The 22820-nt window shown below is 40.9% G+C and overlaps 1 protein-coding gene across 1 annotated transcript in view; it reads right to left on the reverse strand.

Moving 5' to 3' along the window:
* rims4 (regulating synaptic membrane exocytosis 4) overlaps positions 1 to 22820 on the reverse strand; it is a 58641-nt gene that overhangs the window by 6544 nt on the left and 29277 nt on the right. The window contains exons 2-4 of the mRNA XM_034228971.1: positions 13087 to 13199; positions 9767 to 9868; positions 6818 to 6957 (exon numbers count right to left, since the gene is read on the reverse strand). Coding sequence (XP_034084862.1) covers positions 6818 to 6957; positions 9767 to 9868; positions 13087 to 13199 — 355 coding nt within the window. The remainder of the gene's footprint in view (positions 1 to 6817; positions 6958 to 9766; positions 9869 to 13086; positions 13200 to 22820) is intronic.

Consider the following 22820-nt stretch of genomic DNA (forward strand, 5'->3'; position numbering starts at 1 on the left):
GCTTTAAGGTTCAAAAAGCTCTTTATTTTCCTCACACTGCCTGTGCTGCAGCACCTCTTTTCACCCTCTGTCTGAAACCAGAGCCCAGTCTGCTCTGATTGGTTAGCTGGCTGTCTCTGTTTTGATCACAAAAGCTAAACTACTGCACAGATTACCCTTGCCAGTGGGAGCAAATATTTAGATTTTATTTAAATGGTTTAAATTCAGAAATAATTGTTGCTGTTAAACCGTAAAGGCTGGTGTGGCTGAGCCTAGAGTAGACTATAGAATCGATAGAGACTACTTCATATTCTCTGCATGTCTCTATCTGAGCCACTCACTTTTGAAACCAGAAACTGCCTCTGGTTAGAAGAGACCGAATAATATAGAATGATGAGAAAGAGATGTAATAGTGACACATTTTGAAAAAAAGGAATGCAATAAACCCTGGATTTGCAGCTTTTCCCAGCACTGAAAATATACTTATGTGGACGAAGAATTTCAACGGCTGTCCCACATTGAGGGAAAACATGGTCCATAATGACATGGTTACTAATGCTTAGTGGAATACTTAAATCTGATTACCTCAGATATCAGGATAAGCAAACATTGAACTCACACAAAGCTCAGAAAACACAAACCAAACACTTAAAATATATATTTTTTAAAACAAAAAGGATATGCCTGCCTGTTGTCAGAGAGGATGAGATACAAGAGAAAATGATATGATGAGGGGAAGGTGGCAGAAAGTGTAGAGCGGAGGATCAAGACGGACAGCCGACAATTAGAAAGGAGGCGTTCAGTGACTAATTACGCAGTGACAGCAGCTTCAGGCTGACAGTGAAAACCTGCAACCTTCAGAACCCACTGACATGACCTCTGTTTACCACACACACGCAGGCACGGCAATTGTATGTGTTAGTTGCTCATGATAGACAACATTTCCTGGAAATAGGACTTTAACTTTGATCTTTAAAAACCCCAAGTCCACTCAATGACACAAAGTCACACTGACCTGAATGCAAATGACTGTTCCCGCCAGCAACCCAGTTTTTCTATAAGCCGTTTGTTGGTAGTTTCACCTTGTGATATATCCATTTCACCTCTTTTCACCCTCCCTCTGAAACCAGAGCCCAGTTAGCTGGCCGGCTCTGTTGATGTCCCACCCCTTAGCCTATCACGTACAATGTGTTGGAGCGCTAGCCAATACATGCACACGTGTTTCATATTGATGTCACTATGTTATGGAAGTTAACAAAGGAGTCCAATTAAGGAGTTTCAGCCAGGGTGTGGGAGAGAAACTCCCTCTGGATGGAAAACAGGGATATTGGCCTTTGCACACCATTTACATGCACAAAAACCTATGTAACACACTATGGGAAAGGGAAAACCCCAAAGAGCATAAAAGGGCCTCTTTAAAAGCAAAACCAGGAAGTATAAAGAGTGAAGAAGTCAACTGAAGGAGGAGGTTTGGTTAGACAAGTTGGTCAAAAAACAACAGACCATCACTTAGGAGACCATGTCTCTGTCCAGTGAAACCATTTTTTTGTCATATCACTTCTGTACCTTATTAAAAACGCTTTATTTTTACCCCAAACAGTGACTTATTTGTCAGGTAATTTACATATGTATTCAAAATCAAAAACAATTTCAAAACCTAACCAAAACCTAAACAAGTTTTTGTAAAAACAGAGGTTTATTGAAATACTGTTTGTATGTGAAGTGTATCTTGACACATGATTCTGGATACTGATTGTATTAAAATGACTAATAACCTTTGTAAGATGTCTGAGGATACACTGTCTATTTGGATGAGCACGTCGGTTTTCTCACATGAAAGCTTGAGACTCAGTTGATGAAGGATTCTGAATGAATGTTCTGTGTGTACTTAGGGAGCACTCTGCTGTGCTAAACCAGGACGTGACAGATTGAAAGGCGCTGCTGATTTCAGCGGTTTTCATTATTGTGAATGAGTTTGATGGAACTCGGAGGACAGCAACGCAGACAGCAAATAATTACGAGGGAGGCGTTTAGAGGCTAATTACACAGGAGCAGAGCTGCAGGCCTCCACTGAAAACAGGACACCACTGTGCACCTGCAGAGCCCTGAGGAACTTGAAATACTATACAAGTTCTAACATATGTCCATGTTATGAAGGTAGATATGGTGCACAATGCGAGAGCTTGTAAAATGTGATGTGAGCACTTTCAGAAAAAAAATCTGAGCTTGTGTGCATACATTTACACTTGGATAAAATATCCACGTAACTGTGAACCAAATTTGAAGTCAGAGAAGAAAAAAAAATGTTTTGTAGCTTGTAGAAAAAAATGAACTTAGTGATGAAATGTTCAATTGTAGAAAAATATAAATTTTTTAATATATTTTCCATTACAACTGCAACTTGGTTATTCCAACCTCTCAAATCAGTCATCACAACTTCACGAATCTGCTCTGTGGATATAAATCCACAAATATGCGGTCTTGACTTTTGCTACACTTCTTGCGATAAATGTGTCGCTAAAGCAGTGGTTCCCTGGGGGGCGCAGAGGCATGCCAGGGGGGGGTGAGAGACCAGGAGGAAAAATGGTTATAAAAAAAAGAAAAAAAAATCATAATATGAAAAATTATTGATTAGAAAATAATATGATGCAGTACTATTACGTCTGGGTCTCTGTGTTTCATTAAAGCTCGGCTCTGTGTGTGTGTGTGTGTGTGTGTGTGTGTGTGTGTGTGTGTGTGTGTGTGTGTGTGTGTGTGTGTGTGTGTGTGGTGTGTGTGTGTGTGTGTGTGTGTGTGTGTGTGTGTGTGTGTGTGTGTGTGTGTGTGTGTGTGTGTGTGTGTGTGTGTGTGTGTGTGTGTGTGTGTGTGGAACGAGCCATTTTGTGTGCGCGAGAGAGAGAGCGCACCGGTACCGGAGATCGTTGTTGTTAGTTTCTGGTGCTAGCGAGCTACGCTAATGGATATAAGGAGTTTTTTCAACAACAAAGTGGAGGAGAGTCCTCTCCTGTCAGACTGAGAGGCTCAGTGAACTAAAGGACTCTCTTAGTGTTATCTCAGTGGGTCTCAAACGTTTTGGTCACCATTAATGTAAACAATTATTTCCGAGGCACACGTTTATATGATCATTATAGTTATAAAAAAATAAGAGAATAAATGAAAAACAGATATGAAATACTATATGATAGTAAAACAAGAATAAAGTTTAAAAGGGTGATTTGTGTAAAATATCCATAAAGAAATAGTAAATCTGTTTACAGTTCTGTTTCAAATGGGTGTTGAGAGATGTATCCATAGATCTCTTCATGTTGCTCTCAAAGTGCACCAGATTGATGCTTTTAACTTCAATATTTAAAAAAAAATCTTCCCGGGGGAGCTTGCCCCCGGACCCCCCTATGTGAGGTCCACACATAAAAATAGCACTTGATCCCTGCTTACACCTATATGCTGTGAGCTGATTATCGAGCCTTCATTGTAACGGTCGCGGGTACACTGTGTATATGCGTGGGGAGTGTTGCAGTAGAACATTCCACTGTAGCGCCCGGTACATTAATGGGAAACCCTAAATGTTTGAGCACCCTCTATGAAACGTCAAGCTACCCCACAGCACCCCCAAAATAAATCTCTGGCGCCGCCACTGAGCCTGACTTGTGTTGGGGGGGCCCGACTTTTTTTTCTCCAAAGGGGGGGCCTGACAGAAAAAGTTTGAGAACCACTGCGCTAAAGTAATTTTCACCTGTAGATGTGGGGGAGGGAGGGGGGTTGGAGCGAAGGGGAGGAGCTATCAGAATGACGAGGCGCAAGCTCGGGTCAGTCACACACAAGTGACTACTGTTGCCCCTTTCACACCAACGCAGCTCCCGTTCTAGGTCCGTGCTTCGCTCACAACAACAACAACAACAATGGTCGTCGGGTCGATAATCGTGTTACTTTTAATCATATGAAGCCAGATTAAATTAAATAACTACTTCTCCAACCTTGTACTTTTCTCCAGAGTGCCGTGGTTCATTGTTTATTAATGTGTTACAGCGGCATGTACCGACCGCTGCAGTGCTGCTCGTCCACCGGAGTCACAGCAGTGGCTGCTGTAAAGTATTCACTGTCTGGCTGTCACACAAGCAGCTGATACATATCCCCAATTCCCCATAAGTGAATGTGTGTCAGTCTGAATTGACGCTGTTTGGCATCACAACGCTGTTATTAAAGCTTCTCTGGTATAAAATGGGTGATGTTAGCATAGCAACCAAAGCTAAACTGACTATAGGCTATTGACTAGGCTACTTGTTGCTTGTTGCTATAACTTGTGGCATAAGCCGTTTTCTACATTTTACCGGCGTATTTTTCATTATGATTCTACTTGGTATTGATTCCATCCGATAGCTGCTATAATACAAAACAAAACGTCTGCCTCTCTCCACAATGATCAATAACAGCAAACGGATGGTCAAAGTAAGGTACAAATAAACAGAATCACACGAAGCCTGGTTAGTGTTGCCTGACTTTATAAAGTGTGTTTGTTTTTTTAGAAGTGTGTGGTTGCGTTCTAGTCACTTTGCTCAGCGCTACTGCTTGTTTCAACTTGTATTTGCCGTACTCGCCATAAACTGTTAGTTCAGGTTCATCTCGCCCCCCTCCGACGTAAGCATGACGTATGCGGTTCTTGCCTCTAGACCAGTGTTTCTCAAACTTTTTCATACCAAGGACCACTTAACCAATAAAAAAACACTCGAGGACCACCTAACTCCACAAATATCCAAAAACACATCGTTTTTTACAAATCGCCTGACAATGGTACCAACAAGTGGCAACATGTGTGATGAAGGTGTTTATCTGGGCTATATCATGCAATCGAAAGTGAAACTTAAGCTCGCTCCATTGCGGAGATATTCCCGCGAGAGTGCGAACAACTTTTATTTATTTATTTATTTCAAATGTGTAATTTTACCAATATACTCACGGACCACTAGGGGGCGCTCACGGACCACCAGTGGTCCGCGGACCACACTTTGAGAAGCACTGCCTAGACCGACACTTTTTTCGAGCTTGGCAAGAACCGGTTTTCGGGGAAAAGAGCTGGCTCCGCTGCGGCATGAACAGGAAAAAACGGTGCTTATCAGGCACAAGCTCCGAACCGGCCCTGTAACCGCGTTGGTGTGAAAGGGGCAACATGCAGGGCCCCGCAGTCATCCGGTTCGACGTGACATGGCTGTGTGACCATTGTGTGACTGACCCGAGCTTGCACCTCCTCGTTCTGATAGCTCCGCCCCTTCGCTCCAACCCCCCTCCCTCCCCCCACATCTACAGGTGGAAATTACTTTAGCGACACATTCATCACAAGAAGTGTAGCAAAAGTCAAGACCGCAGATTCGTCGATTTATACTGCCACAGAGCAGATTCGTCAAGTTGTGATGACTGATTTGAGAGGTTGTAATAACCAAGTTGCAGTTGTAATGGAAAATGTATTTTAAAAATATATTTTTTTCTTTAATTGAACATTTCATCACTAAGTTCATTTTTTTCTACAAGCTACAAAACTTTTTTTTTTCTTCTGTGACTTCAAATTTGGTTCACAGTTACGTGGATATTTTATCCAAGTGTAAATGTATGCACACAAGCTCAAATTTTCTGAGCGCTCACATCAGGTTTTACACGCTCTCGCATTTTGCACCATATCTACCTTCATACATGTTGGCGTTAAGTTATCTTTTTTAGTAATCTTGTAGAGTCAGAAAGTACAAAATGTATGTCAAAGACTCGAAAGATAAAGAATGGAAGAGGAAGACAGAACATTGAGCACTTAGGAATTAATTGAAAGACAAAAAGGATGCAAGGTGGTACAAAAGGAAAGAGGGATGGATAGTCCTACTGTTAATCCACCAAGATAAACATGTGTCTGCAGAAGCCAAATGGTAGCAGCACTTAGTGGGTTTGTCTTTTGGGAAAGGAGTTTAAGAGAGCAAAAAGTAGAAGGGAGAAAGTACAAAAGAAGCAATGAAAAGCATAGTAAAGGAAGGAAAAAAGGGTATTTAAAGAAAAGAGTGCCAGGGAAATAAGAGAAAGTAGAAAAGGAGAGGAAAGAAGTTAAAGAGCTCAGAATCCGCTGTAATGGTCAATCTCTTTGTGACTCTTTTGTGACCTTTGTGATCCTGAGAGTAGCTGAAGCTCAAACAGCTGAAAGAATCAAATCAGCTCAAACCGCCTCCTGGTCCCTCAGGTCACATTCTCAGTGTAAATGTCAAACTCCTCTTCTGCTGTGATGGCTCCATACCTCCTGAACTTGATCTACTGTCACACAAAGACAGCCGAGACTAATCTATAACATTCATTGTTCAGCATTATTGTGCTGAAACTCCTCCTTTTGATCATCTATGGCGATGATCTGGTGAGATTGGTTAGAGATTGTTTTTATGAACCCTTTGTGTCCAACTATGGATGACAATGTAACCCTGTCGGTCCGTCCAATTTGATAGACTCCACATCTCTTTGATGTAGTGCCATGTTCCCCAGATGATTAGTCATTATGAAGTGTTCACTCACCGTACTCCATCCAGCTCCACTATGAGGGCAAAAGTGTATTTACTGTAGTATTTGTGGCTAATTAGTAAATACTTGCAATCAAACATTACCACTACAGCCTCAGATCTAATTTGTGTCTACTGCTTGGTAGCAGATGTAAGCATGCTAACAACACTGTAAAATAACTTGGTACACACAATTGCCTTAATAATGTAATGTAAAACAAACAGGGCTAACACCTGAAAACAAGTTTAAAATATGTTTTATTTCATAACCATCTACTTTCTGGTTAGTCTTTGTTGTGAATCAGTGAGCCTTATCTCACCTGCACCACTTTCCCCTGTGGGCTCTCGGAGAAGACCAGGGCCTGGTTGTAGAGAGGGTCCAGAGACTTCCGCACTGACTTGGTCTTCTTCTTGGCCACACAATTCCCGTTCTCCAGGAGGTAAACCTTGATGTAGGCCGCTGAAACGACAGCAGTCCGAAAGGTTAAACCTCAACTTACCCCTTCAGAGTTTTCTGCGACGCCCTTACACATTGAGTCATCAGCAACTTTAGAGGTTTATTCTGTCAGGTTTAGAGCTGGTTTGTTTGAGATTGCAGTAGAGTAGAACACGGTACAGTTCATTTTTATTTCTCTTTTTCCCGCTTAGTTCAGTATAAAAGAGTAAAATGCACAAGGTCAGTAGGAGACTAGAATAGAGAGGAAACTCTTGAGGGAGTGATTCAACCTGCAAGGTGAGGGTCATGTGACGGATGGGGGCTTCTTTCTGGTACCCTGGCTGGCTGTTCTGCAGGGTTATGATGGTTGTGGTACAAACCTTGTAGCTTGCACTCCAGAATTAAGTGAAGAGGTACAATACAAGACTGTCCTTTAAACAAGGGTGAACATGTCTGTTAATGCAAAAGGGAACTGTTAGCCACAGATTATAAGACAAATACAAAAGAAGACTAAGCTAACCTTCCGCTACAAAAATCGAATTTGACCCACAAGTATTTATGCAAACTTTCACAAAATTAAATATACACAGTTCCTTTTAAAACCTCCGCTAAGGACATTATGTTATTGGCTCTCTATGCGTTTGTCTGTTTTTTTTGTTTGTATTTAATTTATGTCAGAGAGGATTTTGGTGCACTTGATGAAACAAAGTCCATTTGAAACCATTAGTTTCTCTGGTTATGTGTGCAGAAAACCCTCAATGCCCAAGAAGACATCAGACTAAAATGAAAGTAAAAATGAAAAACGGACTTTATGCAAACGATGGCTGTCAGCATCAGGTGTTGTACTACGAAAAGGGTTCGCTCCCTCCACAGATACAAAGCCTTTCCTAGATAGTTTTTTTTTTAAAACTGCATTTATGATTAAATGTCCCAGTATGAAACATTGTTGCTAGGTAACAGAAGCCAAAACTATATTAGAGGCCAGACTTCTGACTTTGACTGACACACACACACACACACACACCCACACACACACACACACACACACACACACACACACACACACACACACACACACACACACACAAACACACACACACACACACACACACACACACACACACACACACACTCCAAAGCTTTTTGTCCCTTCTTTCAGATAACAATATTACAAAGAAATATGGAGCAAGGTTGTCCTTTGTTTTAAGAGAATATATGAACTTCATTTAATCTCTTTGTATCTCTCTGTTTCTCTTCAATGTTTCACACTTATTTGCGCCGTCCGTTTCTCTCTCCTCCGACTTTTGTTTGTGCTTTGCTCTGTTTATCATCCTCTTATCTTTTATCGCTCTCTCATAGTTGTTCCCAGATGTTTTTTTGATGTTCCTTATTTGCTGACATTGTTTGTGTTCTTATGTAATTAGGATCAATGAATGGTTTAATATTATGCAAGCGAGTGGAGCTATAATCAGATTAATAGCTTGTTGTTACACAATACAACTTGCAGCATGATAAAGATTTTAAAAAAGAACAACCATGAAGACATCATGCCTTCATGCTTCAATTGTTGTTGGCCATTGCACATCACTCACAGAGTAGAAAGAGATAAAGGTTAACTGAACAATTAATTAACTTGCTTATTGCTTGCTTGATCGATTTAGTGCCAGGGTGATTTATTGCTGGGCGGACAACTCATATTAACAGCTCAAGTACAATGTGATTATGATGTATTTAAGGTGCACTGATGCACAAAGCTGAGAGTTAGATGTAGTTCGTATGGGCCGGTGTCCACGTAGCGCCTTTTGTTCGCAGCACCCACCATCCTTTTTCTAAACGCGCCACCTTTTTTGCGCGGCTGGTCTGAGCGCTCCATGTTGAAATATTTAAACTTTCCAAAAAAAACTGATAGAAGTTGCATGAAAAGCTTGTTTGGGCCTTGTCGGTCCGACAAAAACAAACAACAATCATAACAAAGACAAAAAGGTTTTTTGGACTAAATCGGACGGGTGGACACCGGATGTTGCTGCCGGTGAGTTTGTGTCTTTTATCGTCCCCTTCCCTCACTATATGGCTGTCAGACAGAGCAGTGACAAACTCATACATACAAAAAAAAAGCTATTTCCTGATTGTTGTACGATCAATTTTTAAAACACACTCCTGACCGCCATTATGTAACCTAGCTGATAGGACATTTTTAAGATACAGATACTACAGAGCAGCATATACAAATCAGAGCAACATGCTGCCTGTTTCTCTGCAGTAATGTAGATCTTACTTATTCATCAGATCACCTCCTTCTGCTCGGTGTGTTAACTCCCTGAACACTGGAAACTCCTTTACACTCATGCATCTTTTATATCATAACTGTGTTTTTGTAGGATATATCCCAATAGGTTTTAAATGTCAGCTGCAGGCGGGTCTGTTTGTCAGGAGCTGATGCTATTTGCTGTCTTGTGGTGCATTCATGTTCTGTGGAAACCTTGATTACCTAAGACATAGACTGGATGAACAATAGGGTAAGACACCAAATGTAATTTGGTGCTTGGAGCATCTGACGTTTTGAGGAAGAAAAGTGACTTCCTGTAGAAAACAATGCTTTTGATTTCTCTGAAAACACCATTACAGTTTATTACAACACTTATATGTATTTTTGTTATTACTGGCTGCTACTTAAATACTTTTGTGTGCTTAATTATACTGCTACTTGTTTTGTTTATCCATGTATAATGTATTGCATTATATCTGCACTGTGCCTTCGCCGTAACAATGTACATGTCCCAGCTTCGGGACGGATAAAGGGTTTCTGATTGTGATTCTGATGGTGGTGTGTTACCTGGAGGTCCCTTTGAACCTGGTTTCATGGTGAGTCCTCTGGCCTGGATGACCTCCACCTCCAGACCTCCGTTCCTCTCCAGCAGACCGATCTCTATGTCACCTGGATGGATTAAAACAAAGTTGCACTTTAAAAATGATGTTTTAGGGAGCTGAATGTGTTTATCTATCTTTATTCAAAATGCATGACCTCATTTTTCCTCATATAAGTGTGTGAAAAACAGTAGTATGCTGGCATTATAAACCAATAACCCGTTTCCATACATGCGTTTTTGCGTCAGAGCCTTGTTAATTCAAAGAACAAGCAACTAAATATGCAACCGCTTCTTCAACAAATTCCATCACTGGAAATAATTCAGATTTGAAGGAAAAAGGTTTGGATGAGTTTCTATGAAAGGTTTTAGAACTAGACAAATCTGTTCGTGTGATACTCATTAAGTACGAGATGTGGCTCCACCTGGGCTTTTGAACACTTAACAATGATTTTAATAATGAGTGACAGTATTTGAACTTAAGAATACATCCTTCAAGTTGTTTTCTGCAGACTGCAGAGACCTTTTTGAGATGGACAGGAAAAGAGCAAATGTTGACAACTAGAGAAGTCAAAGATGTCACAGTACTGTCTAGAGAGCACATGGCACTTAGTTGTTGCAACCTTGAAGCACTTCAATGTCTGTCTATAGTTTTTGAATTAACAAGACGAAATTAATAATACAACATAACCCTTTCTTTGTTGCGCGTCTCTCTCAGGTACGTGTATTGATACATTAACATCACGTGAGTCTTGGTTTAATTAACTTTAGCCTGCTTAAAATAAATAGGAGTTTGTCATTCAAAATTAGCATTTTAGCCTCTTTTGGCTCATCGTTTTCATTTCATCTTAACTGCAGAAAGTAGAATGGACATTGCCATTTCAATTCAACTTGTTCAAGAGAAAGTGACAATTGTTTGGTGAAAAAAAGTTAAAGTTATCGCACGGCTACAATTGTAAAACTTCCAATGGCAGATTTTTATAAAATGGCGGCCACTTCCTCTTTTGATTATATTGGAATTCTACACAATTCTATTTTCATGTGGTCTCAACACACACTAAGAAATTGAAGGGTTGACTTTTATTAAATGTACTATGTCAAGATTAATTGTTTTTATTATTATGTTAGTTGTAAGCAATAATAATAATTTGAACCTAATATTTAGTATTTAAACTTAATATTATTGCTTTCAACTAACCTAATAAAATGATGTGTAATCTGTTTACATAAAACATTTAATTAAAGTCAACATTTCATTTTTGTTCGGTCCACCTTTGTTTCCAGCTGCATTACGATTACGATTATTATGAACTGTACTAAAGAACAAAGTTAAAAGGTTGCAGGTAAAGAGAGTAGTGTGCTATTTTCCACTCACTAGAAAGTTTTCAGCAAAACATTTCCAGAATGACGATTGCATTTCTTTGAAAGTGACAGATGACAGCCAAGTTATTCTTGGTCCTCTGACATCAGATAAAGTGGGCCTGGACAGCAGGTTTGGAGCTGAGCGGGTCCAGCCAGTGCCACTGTTGTCAGGCCAAGGACACTCTCTGGCTGCCAGCGAGGAAACTGACCCACTTACAGTAGATCACTGCTTTGGAGGACGGGCTGTATACAATAAATCCACTATACGGCCTGGATATGAATGAGTCAGTGACGTGCGGTGAGGTTCATGGCTGGTGAGGCACTGACTCTTTCAGAGTCAGATTTACAAATATTATATTTTGACCTTAATCGAAATATTCTGTTATTTTCAAAAGCTTTTTTAGTCTGATGCTTCGATTCATTTTAAACAGACTGTTCAACAAAATGATACCCAAAATCTAAATATTGGATTGTTCTTTCTTAGTAAGATCCTATTTTCATTACAATTGGGGTCTTACCTTGACTTGAAGATATAGTTAGTATAATAGGTTTATTTTTCCGCTACTTCCCCCCCCCCCACCCCCTTAACCTGTCTGCCTTTTTTCCCCTACTCCCCCCCCCTACCCGACTTGTAAAGCGACCTTGGGTTTCCTGAAAGGCGCTATAAAAATATTATATATTATTTATTATTATTATTGAAGATGAAGTCCATGCTATCCTTCTGGACAACAATCTCGTACTTTTTTGTAAAAGTCCTCCTTATCTTCCTCTAGTTTCAAAAGTCTAGTTTGTTGAACCTTCTCTGCGTAGAATAACAGTAGCAACAAGAACCTGTGGGCTCACTTGCGCCCCCTTTAGTGCGGCAGAGGTTATGGCTGCCTCCCCTGGTGCTTTTTTCATTGCCGTTGTATGATGAGACCAGCGAGCCTAAATATCATATATACGTGAAATAAGTTATTTAGAGACTATGGATGGCGAGGATAAATGTAATAAAGGGATCTACAAACATTACATTGGTGACATACAGTGAGATGGTGCAGGCATGCGCTTAGGGCCCGCTTTCCAGCCAGTTTCTGTGGGGTGACGCATTCTGAGGTGAGGCAGAGCTCATCTGTGCCTCACCTCACCCCAGAGTAACTGGCTTGAGCGCGCTCACAAAATAAGTGCCCGCGTTGAATTAGTGCCCGCGCTCCAGCCAGTTACTGTGGGCTTACGTGAGGCAGAGCTCGTCCCTGCCTCACTTCTCATCGCTACCCGTAGTTGTAGCGGAGCTCGGTAAATTTGCTGATTTTGACTATAAAAAGCGATTGGAATCATACATAAATCACACTTACAACACAGATCAGTGGAGACATTTTATTATTATTACTATTTAGTTTTTCTTTAGTTGTTTTTCCGTTACATTGGAGTATGACAGGTGAGGCTCTGCCTCCCCGGACTGCACTGACTGCACGTCGCTGGAATAAGTGCAGGGGTCAATGAGAAACACCCTGAGGTGGAACACAGCTCTGATTTACGAGGCACTTTTTCTTCCAGTGTGCAATGATTTCAGCAGTTTTATGCGGAAATAAGCGGTTTTCTTTTCAATTTAAAAACGTGTTTTTATGGGTAGAGTTTGAGAGGATTTTACAAAATAGAGGTTATCGTTGTGACCCCAGAATGTGAGTAATTTCCTTCCTTACTTAGAGATATAAAATAAAGACAGATGGATTAAGTTTTTGCGGAAGCATCAGAGATGAACTGCGTTGTTGCTCGAAGGCAAAAAAGGCTTTGCAAAATGTTTGTAACAAAGATATTCCTTTTCTAGAAAACACAACATTTGCGAGATATAATGTGACTTCCAGTGTAAAGGGCCACTTACGGTCTTCTGTCCGAATATGGATAACATGTTTTGTTGAACTGGTACAGACCTCTAGTCTTTTCTCACCCATGGATGTTGTTGCCAGCGTCTGTCGACCAACAAACTGAGCCGGTCCCATCCCATCCAGGAAGTCGCTGAACTGTGCATCCGACGCCAAACACATGCCACTGTAGTTCAGGCTGCAGAGAGAGAAGGAGGAAGAGACAGACGGTTAACATGACCAGACAATTGACTCAAATGTTAGCTAGAGAAGGTGAAAAGCCAAATTAAAAACAGTCTGGAGGAATAAGAAGATAAAAACAGGAAGTGTACAATTGTGTTAAACCCCGAAAATTCGAATTGGCTCCCCAAACCCAGACTGTTGGCTTCAGAGTTTGACCCCCTGTGTCCTTGTTTTGTGTGTGTTTGTGTGTGTAGGCATAGAAATCAGCGCTGAGTGCTTTGGTGGAAGATTGCCAGGGATACTACAACTGTTGTAGTAAGGTAAAGTGTGTGTGTGTGTGTGTGTGTGTGTGTGTGTGTGTGTGTGTGTGTGTGTGTGTGTGTGTGTGTGTGTGTGTGTGTGTGTGTGTGTGTGTGTGTGTGTGTGTGTGTGTGTGTGTTTAGAGACTTGTATGTCTGTTTGAAGCCACAATCCTAAAAAGTGTGTAAATGTCCGATTATATGTGCAGATTTTCAACGGAAGGACAAATCCACCCTGACATGTTCTGATGCTGATGTATATCGTCAATCTGTGATGCTCAACATGTATCTGAACCAAGATGGCACCCACTCACGGTAGATTACTGTTTACATTTGGAGCTTTGCGTTCTGCTTAACAGGAACTTCAACCAAGGTTTACACTAGTTCAGCTCGTTAGACTTCCTTTCAGGGTGTGTGTGACGTGATGGATTAAATGGCATACACCATAGTTATACATGCAGTATACCTCACTTGTTCCTTTCACTTGTTGATTCTGTCTGTACTTGAAAGAAAGGGGGCGGGGACAGGTGAAAGTGATTGACACATTAAGGAGGCTGCTGTACAAGCTGCCCAAACTATGCCAATTATTTCAAATTTATTTAGCAAGTTCTGTATGCACATTCTGTGCCTTAAAATGAATCAGCTCTCATCTAGTGTGCAGAAAAGAGGAGGAAACAGGTTAATGTGGAGTTGGATAACACGTAAGGTCCATGTCACGATCTGTCTGTCTGCGTTGTGTTTTGTCTTGTCTAGATCTGTCTTTGGTTTTCTGTCTGCGTTGTGTTTTGTCTTGTCTAGATCTGTCTTTGGTTTTCTGTCTGCGTTGTGTTTTGTCTTGTCTAGATCTGTCTTTGGTTTTCTGTCTGCGTTGTGTTTTGTCTTGTCTAGATCTGTCTTTGGTTTCCTGTTTGTGGCTGCAGTCCAATAGTCCAAAAATCAGCTCCTAAGTTCTAACCCTATCTCCTATTCCTTGACCTCTGAGTGAAACGTCACGGGGTTAGTGGATAGGAGAATTCAAAAGGACTTAGGAGACGAGGCTGCGGTACTTTAGAGAATCCGACTGCACTTTCACTATCCAACGTGTTTATGATGCTCCAGCGGACGTCATGAATGTGCGTCTGCTGCTGTGGGGAAACTATGGAAACTACAGTTTTCTATACAGCGGACTACAACATGGATGTTTAATAAGAACGAGGAACTACTGTAAACTCATCTAGAGACTTTGCACCGTGCTCTGATGCTGTTGCTTTATGCTTTATGAACGTGGACAACAGAGAAACATATTCTTCATGACCAAAGTTGGAATTGAAATAAAAAAGGAAAGTGAAACTTATGCTCGTCACCCTCTCCCTCCGGTCCACATTAATACAAATGATCCCAATACGTATGATTGTATGAACTATGAAAATATCTTAAAATCAATACAAATGTATTTATTATAAACGTTAGTCCTTAACATCTATCACTGTGTATATCACCATTCAAACATCTTTTAAAAGTTGAACAAACTCCACACAGCTCAGTAAAGACTGTGAGATGTTGACTTTATTTGATCATTTCAGTAAAAACTAACGTTCATATTTCTCTTTTTGATTATAATACTGATGAACGTTCAAAACAAAGCACTTTGGCAACTTACCACATACGTTTTAAAATGCTTAATAAGCACCGTAACTTTCATGACATCATTTCTCGGTCATAATCGGTTGTTTCCGTGAACGGCCGACTGTTGAGTGACGGCAAATGCTGCGGCTGCAATGCATTGTGGGGCAGCATTTTCTCCTCTCCTTTCGGTAAGGGAGGTCCAGTGGTTCCTAAGCTAAAGGAGGTTATAAAGGAGGTTTGAAACCTCCTTTCCTATCATCTAGAGAATTGGAACGGCACTTATCATGGCTGCCACTGAGGGACTTCCGGGTCATTTCACTCCGTTAGGAAGGTTCCCAAGCTAAATGGACTATTCGACTGCAGCCTGTAGAGGCTTCTCAATACTCAAATGTCCCCTCCTCGACTGCTCGACTCCTCAGTCCTCCGGTAGTGACCCGGAAATGAATTTCAGCGCGCCATTTTGAAGGACGTCTCATTTCTCTAAATGCACACCGAGGACCGAGCATCGAGCGTCGAGGAGGCTCTCTGGAGGAGCTATAACCGAGGATACACTGATGGTTCCTCCACGGCTCCTCCACGGATGCATTTCCGGGAACGGTGGAGGCGTGACGCACGGCTGGACTTATCTCAGCCAATGACAGCTATGCATGCATCCCCTGGATATTATTTTAGAAACTGCTTTCATCGCGTCGCGGTGTTTCCAGAGAGAACAGCTGTAAGGTCCATGCAGAAAGCAGAGCAGTGTGTATAATATATATCACTCAGTATAACAGGCCTACTCTCTTTATTTGCTTTAGTTTAGTAGATATCTACAAACAAGACCATTGCTTCACATAATAAAATACACAACGGCTTATGATTTAGGAGCTGTAAGTGTGTGTGGTACAGTGTGTAGGTGTGTGCGTAAATGCGGCGGACAGACGGGTCTCAGTTGGTTTGGTGTCCTCTGCTTACTTTTAATAGGCCTACTTGTAAATACAACTTTTGGCCCGTAATTTCAATTCCCCATTTCAGCGACCAGAGAGGGGGGGGGGATAGGCCTATATCCAGTCTCTGATTGTGTTACGTTATTATGAGAGTGCTCTCATACTTTAAATTGTATATATTTATATAAATATATTTGTGTGTGTGTGTCCGCATCTGTAGCCTGTTATTGTCTCATTATACCGCACTCTCAATGAATTCAAAGTAAATATGTGGGGGAACAATGTTCAGCTGATCTAACAGAGATACAGCGCTATGACAAAACACTCGACAGCTGATGCAGCTGTTGCCACGTAATAATGAACAGACGTCTCTTTAAAATGACCGCTCAGAGGAGAGGAGTTCTCATTTCTTTAAACGTCTGCTGCTTCCCTCCTCTCCTCGGTTCCCCTCCTCGGTCCTCCGCTCGCATCTCCTGTGGGCGGGTCTAAGTCTCGAGGAGGGGAACCGAGGAGGGGAGTCGAGGAGGGGAAATTTGAGTATTGAGAAGCCTCTTGTGTGTTCCCTCCTCCCTCCTCACCTGTCTCTTGTTTCCTCGATTAGTCCTGTGTGTATTTTAGTTCTGGTTTTTCTGTCTGTCTTTGTTAGATCGTTGTTTGTCTGTGACTGTGTTCACAGGGTAGTGTTCTGTTTTGTCACCTAAACCTTGAAATAAAGGTATTTTTCTGTTCAATCTGCATTTGGGTCCTGCCTGCTTCACTCACCCTAACAGTCTAACAGCCAATGCCAATGCATTGTGTTCAAGTTTGGCCCCCAGCCAGAACACAAGGCTAATCAGCTTAAGTGTTCTCCATTGCTTGGGGTGCCTGGATGTTGTGACTTTAGATGTATGAAAATAACTTTATACAGCATTGTAGGTGGGGCCCTGTTTATTCCACTAATGTTTTCCTTCAACAACATCTTTTCAATATGTCAGCACTCATTTAAAGGAACGTAAAACAGGAAATTACCCTTAAATGGGCTAGTAGTGGATTTAATCACTTATGGAATTACGGGCCATTCAAGTGTCCATACTCGGAAATTGATTTAGCTTAAAACTAATATTTGCTATTGGTTTCAAAGCCCAGCGTTGATCCTAGGGGCTTGGTAGTAACATGTGCTCCACACAAATTGCATAGTAGCTGTCAGTTGTTTGACTAAAGTCAATCATACAAACAACTGTTGAATAAACTGTGGAAATGTAGCAATCCTACTTCTGATGTTAGTAACTGGCTGCTAGCAAGACAGCTGGCTGGGCAAAAGGTTGCTACTCGCTACACTTGCATTCTTTGTAGCTAGTGTAGCAGGATAAACTGTTCAGTCCTATCACCACACGGGGCAACCTTTATAAAGAGGGGTAAGTGTCGCTCTTGCTCCCTCTTGCTCTTTGGGTTCCGCTGACGTGCTTTCTCCGCTGGCACCAATCCCCCAGGAAGTGCGCCGGACTCTGATTAAAATATTCGTTGTGGCCAAACGGCGGTACTACACTTCCGTTAGGTTGCTGGTCCCGGAAACACTTTTTCCCATTGACTTAGATTGGGAAAGAGACGTCTATAAATCGTTGAATAGTTTTTTTAAACTAAATAAACTGCCCAGTATGAACGTTTGTATAGCCCTTATTAAAAACATTCGTTCCACATGTTGTAAAAATGTGCTAATAATGTTATTCTGAGAGTTATTTCCCTCTGCATTATGAACGCGCATCTAACCCACGGGACCGCGCTGCCCGGCACGTTCATGTTACGTGTTCAGTACTACATGCGTTTTTCCTTTACCCATGGAGCTGTAATAATGGATACATTGCACATGTTTGCTGTAATTCATCATTTGTAAAATATTATACTACATGGGCTGTATGATGTCAATCTTGTACCGTAAATGTTGTATTAAATAAAGTTAATATTACCGACTTAGATTAACGTCCCTGTAGCTTCTTATTGCACTTGCAATATACCATTTAAAGGAGTTGAACGTAGCTGTTTGCTATTACTATATAATACCACGCAGGGATAAGCCAGAGCGTACAACCTTTGCATGTGGGCACAACACGTTTTGACCATAGACTGTAGGGTTTTGACCCAGTTTGATTAATTCGCGATACCATATGATATCGCCCGGGGAAGTCCTCATAGCCTACTTATACATATATAAATAAAGATATATGTGTCAAAGCTCTAATCAAATTAACAGTTGTATTAATTGTATTAATTATAATTGTATATGTATACATATATATATGTATATAGCCTGTGTTGTATATTTATACACACAATTTAACAACCTTTGTTGTCAAAAAACAAATAACAAGTAGTATTGTAGTGTTTATTTTAGTGTTGTTTTATGCTTATCCACATTTTGATTTCAGAGCACAGGACAGGATAATGCTGGGCACAACATAAAGCTCAACAGTGAAGCTGGCAATGCTGAACAAAACCATCTAGAGTTATAATATTTATTCAGCTGAAAAAGTCAAAGCTCTACGAAAATGTAATTAAAAATGTATTGCACATGTTTGGTATTTAACAACAAGGGGTGTTATAGTCTGTATTGTAGTGTGTGCTATTGGTATGTATTAGGGATGTAACGATACCAACAACTCACGGTACGATAATATCGCGATAAAAAGTCCACGGTACGATATTTATCGCAATATTGAAAAATAAAGGGAAACAAATGTTAATTTTTTTTTTTTTTTACTTGATTTTGTTTTTCTTTATTATCTGATTTGTACAGCATTTTAGTAGGATAGTAGTATTTTAAAGTGTCAACAATATAATAATCAGACCCGGCAATAGAATAAATCAAGTTTCACTTTAGTTTTTCAAGTAACTCAACTCTAACTCACTAACTCACTCACTCAGCATCATCAAAGTTATCTTTTAGGAATATGAGCATGTCCACATTTCCAGGTAGAAGCTGGGATGTTTGGGCGTTTACAATATCCCCTGCTGTGGAAAAAACTCTCTTGCTTGGTACTGATGTTGCTGCGACAGAGAGATATGCTTTGGCCATGGGTGACAGCAGTGGGTAAAACTGTGCATTGTCTCTCCACCACTTCAAAAATAATACAGTTTTTGCCAAGAAGGTGAGGCTTATTGACAGGAGATATAAATATAGGCTACTGTTGGTACTTGTCAATGTCTCTAGGTATGTACTGTACATGTAGCCCTGTAAATAAGTCCTTTTGTGTTGTCCTTGCTGCCATATTGGACAGGTCTCCCTTGAAAAAGAGATCGATGATCTCAATGGGACTATCTGGTTGAATAAAGTTTTTTATTTATTAAATTATTAAAAAAAATAATTTAAAAACATTATTTAAAAAATAAAATAAAAAATTGCGGTAGATTTTGTCAGTCTCACGACGGTATTGAGACGTTTATTTACCGCGATATCGCGATATTCGATATATCGTTACATCCCTAGTATTTATTGAAACATTTTACACCTTTCCTTCACTATACGTTTTAGTTACTTGTGGGCAGGGTTGGGTTGTAACGGAATACATGTAACGGCGTTACGTAATCAGAATAAAAAAATCAAGTAACTGTATGGCTCGCGTTACATTTGAAAAACGAGTAATCTGATTACAGTTACTTTCGTAAACCTGAAGTGAATACATTTTGGATTACTTATTGGAATTATTGGTGGAAAGATTTCCTCACAACATGTAATATTCATTACTAAAGGTACAGCCGAATCATCACAGCGCACAAAACCTATTACCGCTGCAGATGGACCAAAAAAGCGTTTGAAAAAAAATCGCGGGTCCGCTTAGTGAAACGATAACAACGAAACATGGAGGAACAAAAGTCTGCGTTTAAATCTCGTGTGTGTGTGTGTGTGTGTGTGTGTGTGTGTGTGTGTGTGTGTGTGTGTGTGTGTGTGTGTGTGTGTGTGTGTGTGTGTGTGTGTGTGTGTGTGTGTGTGTAGAGGTGTGTGTGGTTAAAACACATCAGCCTGCGGTCGCTCTTTAGCCTTACTAATGATTCTGAAGGTATACACAGTGAAGGCGGTGCGTGAAAGGCACGGCGCGCTCGTCTTCTCAGAGGTTGAGTTAACCCTCCCGCTGCCTCCTGGCGCTGCAGAGATTTCATGAAGTGAAGGAGGTGTTCCTTCTATAAAACAGCTGTGGGCAGCAGATACTGTTAGTGTCACGGACATGAATTCATAGATCAAGGCAGACTGGTGCACACACTCTCCTGTTTTGCCAATCCGGTGCTTAAAGAAATATAGCTCTACACCCCTGGCCAAAATGTCCTTAAAATGAAGTCTGAGTTTGACATTTTAATTCATGTCCTGCCAACACTGGCAGGACAGAAGGCGACACGCTCGTTCTAAGCCGTGTCCCTCACTCCTCACATCCCAAGCTGCATCCCCAAAAAGTTTATTATGTTGTTGCATCGTTTCAGATGTGATGTTTCAGTTGTGCTCTTGATAAGCCATTAAAACAGTAAAAACACGTTCAGTTTCCTTTTGCTTTTTGTGTCTCCTGTTCACCAAAACATACCCATCTGTGATGGAAAAAGAAAGTAATCCAAAAGTAATCTGATTACGTTACTTTTTTAAGACACTTAACTGTAACTGTATTTGGATTACTTTCAGAGCCATGTATTCAGTAATCAGTAACTGATTACATTTACAAAGTAACCCTCCCAACCCTGCTTGTGGGGTAGCCAACATGAATAATCACAGTTACTATCCTTTTACTCCATCACATTTCAAAGAGAAATAGGCTATTGTTATTTTAACTCCACCACAGTAATCCATCATCAGCTTAACTTTTTAGATAAAGATTTAAATCACAAGTGATCATAACTCAAAATACATTTGTATATTACCAAGTGGTTTCATGTACAACCCACAAAAGTATCATGCTAAATTAAGCTCTGTTGCTGGGATATCACTAGATCCTGTTATCAGCGTAATATAAAAGTACATAACGATTTATGGCACATTAGCATAATTACTAGCTAGCCGCTAGCTGCTAACTGCCAGCTTGATGCTTGTTGTGAACGAGCCTTTTGGGGGGCGTGGTTAAAGTTGCGCATGCTCTATGAGCGCACATACGGGTACTTCTCAGGCATGAGGGGTAATCTGTGACGTTATGCTCTTTCAAAAAATTGGGCCATTTTATCTTCATGTGCCAATGAGCAGCTCTCATAGGAATGAATTAGGCGCCGCCTCCCACGCTGTATCCGGTTCTTATTATACATCCATGGCTGGCACCGGTGAGTTTGCAGTGGCTGCCGTTTGTTGTACACTTAGCATGACAATTAGCCTAAATACTAAATGCATCGCTGGTTGTAGACCATTGCAAGGATCCTGCTGTGTGTTTGTCTGAACTTGGCCTTATCGGTAGGTAAACCTTCTGCTTGTCTCATTCTTCCTGAATAATCTTAATCTAGTATTATTATCGTAACATCACCTTAAATGTCTGCTAGGCTCTGCGCTGGAAGCGTGATAAAGACGGACTGCTGTTTTGCCTCTACGTCTGTGTTGCGTCCACGACTGCTCTACTTCTACGAGTGTCTTGCCTGCCTGACTGAGGCCGTTTCTCAATCGCGAGTAATACTGCTGCAGAGCAACTATTTCAAGTATACTACGTCATCGAGTGGCGCCGACGGACTGTTTAAATGTATGTTAAATGCCCAGCATTCTGCGCCACTCTATGACGTAGTATAATAGTGGCTCTGCAGCATGTGTACTCGACATTGAGAAACGGCCTGAGTGTTGCCTGGACGGCTGTGTCTGTCTGCACAGCTGGCTTGCCTGCCCTACTGTGCTTCACCGCTACACTACTGCCTAGCGGGTGTTGCTCTTGGCCTGCATTGTCTGCATTGCCTCTTGGTGTCATTGTGCCTTTGTGTCACCTTGCCCTTCACTACAGGGCCATATTTTAAACATTGTTATCGCGGACTGTTCGATTAATCTCTGTTTATGATTAGTTATTTAATTGAGTTAAGTTTGTTTTGTTTATTTAATTCAAGATTAAGTAGACTGTTAGGTTGATTTCCATTTCTTTGGTTTAGTTGTTTTCGACCCTGTTGCTCTAAATTAGTTTTGTTTATTTCAGTTAATATCAGTTAATTGAAATCAGTGAACTGATCAGTATTTCGTAGTATTATTGACTTTTTATTGTCTTTATACTTATCTTATGTGTTGGTCTCTGTATTAATTTGTGTTGACTGTTTACCCCAGTAATTGTGTCTTGTTTGCCCCTCTTTAGTTGCTGAGAGCCAAAGGTGTGGTGCTGGTGGCCCCGGTGGCGGCTTCCCCCTTTTTGTGTGTCATGCTCCCCCTGATTTTGGTGTTCCTTCGTGTGAGTGAGTGTGTAGTGATCACGGGTGCCTTAATTCACTTTGTTGGGATCCCTCTCACCCCTCGTCACCTCCATCCCTGAATTAAGATTTCCCCCTTTATTTCCAGTGTGTATGTTTTTCTTACTGTGTTTTTAATTATTTTTTAATACATGAAATAAAACATTTGATGAATTGGAACCACGTCTCCTGCCCCTCAGTATTACGAACCTGAGTTCCTTATTGGTAATTTGAATAATTATTTCCTTGGGTGAAATTCCCAAGGTGGCGTTGTCTGGCTTTTAGTTAAATAGGATTTCAAACAAACACTCCCACGTGCCGCCACACTAGCTATAGTGTTTTCCAAGCTAATAAGCTAACCAACGAGCCCTTCAAGTTGTCAATCAGTCACCAAACAACCAGCAGCAACTCATCTGTACCACCTCCTATGATGACCAGGCTAGTCACATTCAT

This window comes from Gymnodraco acuticeps, unplaced genomic scaffold, assembly GCF_902827175.1.
Source record: "Gymnodraco acuticeps unplaced genomic scaffold, fGymAcu1.1, whole genome shotgun sequence".
Taxonomy (NCBI): domain Eukaryota; kingdom Metazoa; phylum Chordata; class Actinopteri; order Perciformes; family Bathydraconidae; genus Gymnodraco; species Gymnodraco acuticeps.